This window comes from Eurypyga helias, unplaced genomic scaffold (assembly GCF_000690775.1).
Source record: "Eurypyga helias isolate BGI_N326 unplaced genomic scaffold, ASM69077v1 scaffold27513, whole genome shotgun sequence".
NCBI classification, from domain to species: Eukaryota; Metazoa; Chordata; class Aves; order Eurypygiformes; family Eurypygidae; genus Eurypyga; species Eurypyga helias.
Window position 1 is genome coordinate 26,734 of NW_010241073.1, and position 9,997 is coordinate 36,730.

The following is a 9,997-nucleotide window of genomic DNA, read 5'->3' on the forward strand; positions in this document are numbered from 1 at the left end:
CAACTTGAAGATATTCAATTTTTTCAACAATTTAGGTATTCATAAAACAGTGACTGGGTAGGAAATTAATATAGATACAACTGATGTCAGGCAAACTCAACACTTCACACAGCTAAAATGTCACTCAATAACCAAATTATTCAATTAAATACCTTTGCCTGACTAATGCTGGATTACTATAAACTAGTTAAAAATGCAAGGTTACTTTATTGGGGTTGTAAAACGGCAGTTAACCATAAAAACTGTAAGTATTCCAAAGCTGGAGACAAAGGTTTGAGTTTTCTTTGTTTCATTCACGATTTTCAGCCAACCCCAGTGCCATTGCCGAGAAAGGCTGCCCTCCAGCGTCGGCTCACCAGTGTGCGGGGATGAGACAGCCCAGGCAGCTGGAATCCCTTCGAGCTGGCTATTTCATCTTTTTTTTTTTTTAAGTAATCACATTACTGATTCAGAGAGTGAAATTAGCCCACCAAATGTTTGCAGAGAAATAAAAGGCTGGTGCAACAGCAGGACTGTTCCTAGGGCTTTCGCAGAAGGTGGTAATGCTTGCTAGTTGGCATCGGTCCTAGAAAGCCATTCTGGGCCTTTAAACGGCATCGCCGCATGCAGCTGCTCTTTGCTCTTACAGAGGCTGCTTATTAAAAGCTTCTAAATTGTACGATGAAGTCCTAAAGGAATAAAATGCTTGTCAGACACCTTGTAATGAGGTTAGCTCTACTACCTCGTACCCACCCATCACGCTAACTGCAGCTGTATGGCACCTATCCTCGGAAAGGCGCGATGGAGTCCAGAAGTACCAATCCATAACCACCTGCTGTTCCCATGGCATACTGGTTACATGTCAAGAATCCTACACGCGCTTTATAGATCATTATATTGTATGGGAAAACAAGCATTTTAGAAATAGAAAAAGCAAGGTACACAACAGTCTGTCATGTAGGAAGTCAGCTCACAGTGAGCTGGCAAACGGAGTAACTTCTTTTAGCAATGTCATTTGGTAAGTTAAAGAAACAAATGCCCTTAATTTGGTAGAACACTTGATATTCACATAGCTAACTGCATTTGAAAACATTCAGGAAATCATCTAGCCTCCTGTGAGTGTTAGACTAACGCACCACAGATCTAGGGGTAAGGGAAAAGCTTTGCTTTTAACAGTACTCAACAAAACACAAAAAGCACTTCAATAGTCATACAGGCAGCTTTAAAAAATCTGGGGTTTGTATGCTAGCAAACACCAGACTCTTGTGCTACTTGGGGATAAAAAGCAGTATGCATATCAGTTTTAAGATGCGTGTTAATCTGAACTCAGGTGCGCATGGGTGTACACGCGCAACCAGCCTTCAGACACATTTTATTCCAGTTAACAAAAGCGTATCACTTCATGATCCTTCAATTATTTATTCAGAAAAAAATGACACTGAGCCAGGTTCAAAAAAAGCCCACAACACTATACACTTATACAAGTACCTAAACCAGTGTGTTCAGACACATGGTCATGGGTTTCTACGTCAGCGGTCCCTTCAATTACTTAAACACAGGTCAGTATTAATTATAGTGTCACTAAGAACATACAATGATACACCCATCAAGGAGCTTTTGGAATTTAATATTCAAGTGCTGTTTCTCTCCTTAAAGACACAGAAGGACAGTATTTTCAAAGCAGCACATAGGCTTGTGCCTATGATATATTTTCTTCCAACAGGTATTCAGGCAGTTTTCAAAAGGGGAGCACAAAATGTGTCTGAGATGCCTTGAACTCCAAGGATCTCAACTGACCAAGATACAGACTTTGGTGACAGACAGAATTGTCACACTTAACGTCTGCAATTTAAGCAGGATTTTGATATACCTAGTGAGAATTTACAAAACAGACGGTGGAGTCTGAAGAAAATCCAGCACCAGCCCGCCTGCAGGACAAGTGAAGTTGATGTCAAAGTTGCTACGGCCCTTAAGAGAGGCCACAGCAATGCAGAGAAGGCTACTACAACAAGGACAAGGAGGTGGACCATTTCCAAGACATGGCTGTCACTTCCCAGGACTCTCAGACCGACGTTCAAATTCAGCAACAGCATGCCAAAAGGCCTGTGACAGGATACAGAAAAATAACCCATTCCTGAAACAGTGAATCGAGACACATGATTTATTTTTGGACCAGTACTTCAACATTTTTCCAAATTAAACCTCAAGACACTTTTCATGGCCCATTCCAATGACTATCACGCTTTTCATTCAGCCATTTCCGCTAAATACAAGTGCCGTTTGGAACCCGAGGGCATTTAACTGCTCTGGTATAACCTCATCTGCTGCTCCAGTAACTAGATTCTCCTGCAAGGCCTCTGTTTACCCAAGGGAGTACAAAGTCCACCCAGCAGTACCAGTGAACAAGCACAGCTTCCCATCTGCTGGCACAGGACCTGCAGCAGTCTCTCACCAGAAGGCATTTCATTCACATACTCCTTTTTAGTTCTCAGAGTGGCGAATAGTGAATCTAAATCACAAATTCTACGAGCAGGTGTTTTTGGCAGAGACAAGAATTTCACTCTTTTCATAGAATATTCTGCCAAATAATTTTTTAAAAGACTTATCACAGAGACTTCACTATCCTTAGTCCCCAACAACTTTTTCATTTGTTTTAAATCATATTTCACCTCAAAAACTAAACAAAATGTACAGCAGTCGCAGAGATCGTAAAGAAGAAAAATTGTGAACTATAAACAGCTACGTAGAAGGAAGCATTTTGTGTATTTTGTGTTTGCCATTACTTGAAAATGACTTACTGCTTTACAGCTTTTTGACAAATCCTTTGACAAAACAGAGGAGCTGCAAACTTGCAGTACAAGTTAACTAATGCAAAGCAGTCTGTCTCTCCTAACTTCCGGGAACTCCGAACAACACCAGAAAATACCTTGGCAGACTTGCCAGAATGGCTGTGCATATCAGACAGGGACAGAGTATGGCCTCTCAGCTGGATGTTCTTGAATTCTCTTTGTGTGACAGCTTCATAGTTCAAATACAGTATTCTTCTTACCATGTTTTGCTACAAGTTTCTCAAATTTTTAGCAATTTTAAGGAGATTAGTATTTTACGGAAATATTAATTGAACACAAGGAACAAGGGATAAAATTTTTTCACCTTCAGTAAAACAACCCCTGTAACAAGCCATGTCTTTGATCATTAAACCTTTGCATAAGCCAGTATAAAGAATAAAAAGGCTGCTTACTAGGACCAAGCAGATTCTTCCTTGTAAGAAACAAACTATAAATAGCAGCAAAATAACCCCAAACCCTGGAAAAAAAAAAATCTGAATAACCTATACCACAAGTTTTAAAGCAGAAACAGGCAGTCATGATTAACTGTGTATTCCTTACAGCAATAATTTAATTATACAGAGTAAAACTACAGAGCTTTCAGAAAAGCTTCCTTAATTTACTGGATAATCTGCAAGCAATTTCCTTATATGGCTGGAGAGAAATCACTGCTGTGTGCTTTAAAAGCTGGAAGATAAACGGCCTTTGAAACAGAAATCACTGTTACTAACTGGAATAATAAAAGTCTTGCATCACCATTGTTACAGATTCCTTTCATATAAATGCACTGCATTTTCTCTCAAGTGTGGTAAATCATCATCAAATCAGTAAAGGTGTTGATTGAATATATGTAAATTAACAATGCAGTTTTACAAAGAAATGGGAGAAACATGAAGATATTTGGGGATTTTAGTTTTAACAACTCCATAAAACAACTCCAAGTTAAAAATATTATAAATAAATAGATAGATAAATAAATACACACACTTGAGCTTGTATATTCTAGGTAAAAATGAAAAACTTTTTGTCAATATACAAAGAGACCATGATCTGGTAAAAAGAGATAAAACATCAAATAGTTTGGCCAAGAGGTGTGAATGTTAATTCTGATCTTAAAATTCTAATTAATTCTTCTAAATATGACAAACCAATCATCACCATTTAGAAGTTTCGTACAGCTCAACTAATATGCTTTTCTTTAAGGAAAATCTAGACCCCTCCTTCAGCAGTAGAGACTACGCACAACTTTTAGGTTGAACTAACTGGTTGCAAAAACATTTCTTGAAATTTGGTCTGACTCTTAACATTAAAGACATAATATAATTCTCAAATTTCTCTGCAGGAGGCACCTCCATGAGTGTTTATTATTTGGCAAGCACAAAGCTGACATCCTGTCACTTTTACTGCAGTGTTTGGGGGTAGCGGGGTTTTTTTCAAATTCAATCATTTTTTTTGAAATAGAGACTTCATACATTTTGATACTGAAAATGGTCAACGTGGGCATCTGACTGGAGTAAGGTATAATTACATTTTTTAAAATATTAAGCCTCCAAATAAAACTAAATCACCAGCTGCTTGTGTTCTAAACACCAGGCCCAGGCTAAAAGTGACCAGCATGGTTAACTGCCTAGCTTACCAAAATACAACCTTGACAAAACACACCCATTTTTAATTTACTACAGATTTCTAAAAATCAGAGAGACATGAAAAAAATCTGGTATTTTACTGTAGTTTGGACATTTTCATGCACAAAATGGAAAAGAAGTAAAGAACCAAATAACTCCAAGTTTTCACCTTCTAAATTCTAAACACTAGTTTTGATATTAAAAACAGACAAAGGAAGGACAAAAGCAGTAAAGAAGGCTATTCATACTCTAGGGCAAAGCAGCTCAGAATCTGGCATAGAAGAGCGTAACTCAATGATTACGATGACTTTACCACTTAGAACCTTGTCCATGGAGAAAGTTCAGAACTTACCAGAGCCTTAGAAGTAGTAATTTTTTAGCACCGTAGTTCAAGCAGACCCACAAATAAAACAACAATTATCCTCATCACTAGAGAAGTCATACTACAGAATTACCATTGTTGGGAAAATATTACAAATAATCGCTGTAATTTATAAAATATAAGACCTTACTGCTGCCTTGGGCGATTCCTGGCACCAGTACTTACCTGGCAATACTCCAACCTGAGGGTAACAGTGAATAAGGCTAGTGTAATACCTAGTTTTCTCCTGTTCACACATCTTTTCCCTCCTTACAATCCAAAGTTCAGAGAAATCACAGTTTAATTAGAGTGCCTTCATTTTTTGCACACAAAACATACCTAAAAACGTTCATAGATTCATTTAAGTTTTCTTATTATTGGTCACATCAAAACAATTTCTGTGCGTATGTTTGATGCTATAAAGATTCCAGCTCTGGGAAATCAAACACTAGTTATATCTTACCCAGAACATTTCCTGCAGGTACTTCTTCAAGTTCTTCAAGTTCTCTTCCCATAAGCAAGTAGAGATTCTCCAGCGTACAGGAAGTCATATGAGGGACTGCTGGCAGATCATCTGTAGCAGAACACTGGGCTGACAGCTACACAGAGTGAAACCACCAGCGTTAGGTATTTATCACCTCCTACCGACACAGACTCCTTCCTCAAAACCTCCGAATCACATTCTAAAGCACGTTCATTTCCAAAGTCAGATAGTAAAAACCAACAGAGTTGAAATTATTTTTTTCCCCTTCCAAACATTCAGCCTGGGGGCAAACAAGCAAACGTTACCAAGAAACGCATGCTCCTCCGAGCTCATTTTTCATTGTCACTGATAAAACAAATGTTCTAAAGTAAATTCATAATGAACTTCTATGATCCCATTCTCAAAACATTTAACATTTTTTTTCTATTATGCACCTTCCTTTTCCCCCAAAACAATTGTTTTTTTCCTTTGTACGTTTTCTTTGAATCAAAGTATGCACACAATGGATTTATTGTGAGCTAATGCAAGACTGTACTTAAACTATTACGGTAACATTCTACTGTCACCTCTTACCTTATGCAAAGACTCAGCAGGATCATATTTTGGTCCTAAAACAAAGATCTTTTGCCCTCTTTGCACCACACCACTGAACACACGAGCAAAAGCGATGAAAGACTCCTTGTTGTCTGCTTCCTGTTTCACTGCCTTTGAGGTCGTGATCTCTACTTGACCAGTGAGCTGCTGCTCTTCACCTAATGGAAGTTAGAGCAATATATGAAGAATAAAAGCAGTTTCTGCCTCATCATCTAAAAAAAAAAAAATTAATCAATTACATATTATCCTATCACATCTCAATGTGTTAAAAAACTTCAAGAATGCTCCATTGTGACTCTTTCCACCCCATACACGAGGGCACAAGTCAATCCACACCTTTCCACTTAAAGTGAAAATTGTTCAATTTTTCATCAGGGCATCTCCTTCAAGCATCATCTGTCTTCACTGCCTCAGAGTCCTGAGATCAAGCACATTCTCAGGACACAGGAACAGGTATCCATGGCACAGCATTTACGCGCTATCAGCTTTCTTACAAATCCCTCCTCACTCTTCGTTCAGCTCCATTTACCGAACGGCCTGGCCCTGGCATGCGGAGGACCCTTTGTAAGGTACACAGCCCTTTGACAACACCCAGACTCTACTATTAAGCGTCCTATGAGACAAACAGATAGCAGAGCATTACACACCTTTCGTATCGCCCATGTTCGCAGCTAATTCAGATGAATTTTCAACTGGGGGCTGTTCTGACAGTTCCTTTCCTTGATTTGCTGCCAATTTTTCAGCATGCCTTCGTTTTGCAAGCTGACGCCGATGAGCTATTTCTTCTTGAGTTAAAGGCCTACATTGTATATTAAAACATTAGCATTTGGAAATGTGGTTTATTTTAAAATAAATTAAATAATTACACTACTATTATTTGGCATAAGTAAAACCTTATGCAGAATGCCTTTTGTTCCCATGATACTGTATATTCTAAGGCAGCTAAGATTAGCAAACTCTTCATCTACCGTGTATAGGAAGAGGCCACCATGTTAAACTTCTGTTTGTTTTGTTAAAGTAAGTCAAGTCTCTCCCACTGACGTGTGATTTCTCACTTTTTCAGAAAACATCCAAGCCAATTTTCAAAACTGCTTTTTACACCATGTCAGTATGTTATCCTGAGGCAGAATGACAGCTAAGACCAAGTATTCAGTCTACTAATCTAGGCTTATCTGTATCAACGCAGTCAGAAAAACCTACCAAACTTCGAATTGAATAAAGTCCAAACAAGGAGATTGATTTCAGATACCAGTCACCTTCTCTTTCCAATTCCTCACCTGTTTCTAGTAATTTCCCATAGATATGATCCACCTATAATCATTACAGATACTTCTAAAAATAATCTATTCTGTTTAGTGATTCCAGTATCAACAATTTCTCATGTGATGTACCGACAGATGCCTACATTAAAAAAAATAATCTTTATAACTTAAAAAGCAGGAAAAAGTAAGTTATACAGATAGACTCTTTCTTCACAGGACTAGAATACCTTTGGGGTTTTTGGTGCACTGGGAGCAACGGAAATATATATTGCTTTCCAGCATCAATATATAATTTCCAAAATAACAACCAATGCATTTTTTATATTCTATTAATATTCTTAATAGAACTCTAACCAGAGAGAAGAAACAGCAGAATTCTGTCTATCATCAAACGCGCATTTGTACAACACAACTGGACAAACTATTCACAAAGTCTTAGATCTTGACTGCAACTCGAGAAGATGAGTGTGACCCAGAGCAAAAGCCCATCTCCATGATGTGTCCTTACGCCTGCATTTCCTCGCAGGATGGAGGAAACAGGAACGGTTCTTAGTACGAAGGTGATTCAGGATTCTTTCTGTCAACTGTACCAAGCACACTGTGTGACAAACAGAGCATTAAAAACCCAAAGTGCCCCATTAGTAGTTTGGGGGTTTTTAATAGCTTGGACAAGTCCCTTCCTCTCTTTAATTTCCACACTTGCAAAACAAGTTCAAGAAAATAGCTGTAGTAGTAATGAATGATAAAGAGGAAGATAACAATGAGAAGCACTACGCTACTTCTACTGAAAAAATTAAGTTAATCCCATCCCCATATCAACTATTCCACACCCCTAAATCGGGAAACAACCATTACTTAAGGGTCAAAGTCGTTATGTGTAGCCCTTGGAGACACTTAGTGGATGCTTAACTCTGCCTTTAAGTGGATTAATCAGAGGCAGAAAGCCCTGAACAGATTATGTGGCTGAGACCAACTCACTCCCAGTAAGAGGTTTTTTACATCATCATATGCTTTTCTGCATACAACACATTCTGCATGAGACTTCTTTTTAAAAAAATGCTTAAGGAAACCCTTCATATTATCAAAATTCTTAGAACTTCAAGAAATCACCTTGAACATTTATCACGCTTCCCTTAAATCCAAACTTTCAACACAAAAGGTTAAGAAAACTAAACATAAATTAGAAATCACTCTAAAATTTACCTAAGAGAGGCCCCCAGGATAAAATGTCAGAATGTGAAGCACAGACTTTCCTTACTCAGAACCTGTGACAGACACATTACGTGTCACAGAAAAGGCACAAGTAAGACAAAATTGCCACTACAAACTTCTCAGCAACTTCTTTTTTTTTCCTTTTAAAAAAATCATCTCTATAACAATCATTGTGGCAGAATTAAGAATATGAATCTCAAATCTGGGATAGCGTGGTATTTCTCTTTGGTTTGTTTATTTTATTGCAAAAGAGAGAGAGGCTTAACAATACAAAATGCAATGCAGATGGTGGAGAAGAAAACTTTTTTTACGACGATTCCTGAAGGCAGCTGTTCAAAGCTATTTAAGGGTTTGGAATGTCTGAAAAATTCCCAGAGGAGAGAGACTGATAGGGAAAGTACAGATGAGACAGCCAAGGGTGTCATAAATGCAGTCTATATATGATGGCATAGTATACACATGAGGATGTATGTATGCATTCCAACACATTTTATTGTCCAAAAATACTTTTCATTTGTGTAAATAATCCTGAGAGTAAAAGAAAAAAGTTTGTTTGCCTTTTTTCCCCCCTTCACATGCTATTTTAAAAAATATCAGCATTTTAGGTGTCAAATAGCCAAAGCAGAAATGTCAAAGGTATCCTGAATGCACGGGTGTAAGATGCAATACATGTAAACCCAGTTCATTATATCCTCAATTTGCTAAGAAGCAGGCTGAGTGTGGCTGAGACTCGAGCTAGCAGGTACAACCTAGACTTCCATCCTGCTTTCTGTCACAGCATCAATTTCTATACAATCAGTCACTCCTGGTAGGATCATTAGAAACCACAAAAACAGTGTTGTCAAATAGATCCTGGTATAGAATTGTAACACACTCAAGCAGAACACAGCACAAGACTAATGCACACAAGGCACTGGATCTGCAACAAAACCAGTTTTACATTATCCCCCCATTTATTCAGTTTCTCCAGTTGGCAAAACCAATCAGAAAGGAAATCAGTTTTGAGTAAATGCTGCCCAAACCAGAAGAAAGATTCTGTCCTCTTCCTCCCTACCATACTTCTTCCCTCACCTTTTTTCACTCCATAGGAAAGGATCTACCATCTCACAATACTGGCAGGAAAAAACAGGATCATGCAGCCACACAACAGACAGTAAATGAAAATTCTGGAGCACGGTGAGATTAGAGCCTGGATCATAAATGTTCTCTTCCTTTGATGAGGACAATGTAATGTCTTTTTAGCTGAAGGTTGGACAAAAATCACAGGATTTACACTTTTCCCAATACAGTTGTTAGTTGTTAGAAAGGAAATAGATGAAGTACACTACACTCTGTTGGATTAAGACATGCAAACAAGCTGTACCACAAAACAAAGAAATAATTATAGTTTCATGCAGAACTGTATAGGAAAGTGCCTACTTCATGGTGACACATAAGGAAAAAAATCCTGATTTCAAGCTGACTGAGGAGAAAAGTACCTTTCATAATATCTGCAGAAAAATAGTAAGGGTATTACGATTTTTACACCCCCTAGTGCAGCTATAAAATATTATGTTAGTACATGAAGTTATTTGATCGATAGACTTTTCTTTATTACCACTGAAATGTGGAAATGGAACTTCTTTAGTGTACTCAATCCATTTACATTATTC

The 9,997-nt window shown here is 38.0% G+C and overlaps 1 protein-coding gene across 1 annotated transcript in view; it reads right to left on the bottom strand.

The window, feature by feature from the left end:
• Positions 1-9,997, bottom strand: part of EFTUD1 (elongation factor Tu GTP binding domain containing 1) — a gene marked incomplete at its 3' end in the record, with an annotated part of 49,459 nt that overhangs the window by 22,039 nt on the left and 17,423 nt on the right. The window contains exons 12-14 of the mRNA XM_010148639.1: positions 6,519-6,670; positions 5,851-6,029; positions 5,257-5,392 (exon numbers count right to left, since the gene is read on the bottom strand). Of these exons, the coding sequence (XP_010146941.1) occupies positions 5,257-5,392; positions 5,851-6,029; positions 6,519-6,670 (467 nt within the window). The remainder of the gene's footprint in view (positions 1-5,256; positions 5,393-5,850; positions 6,030-6,518; positions 6,671-9,997) is intronic.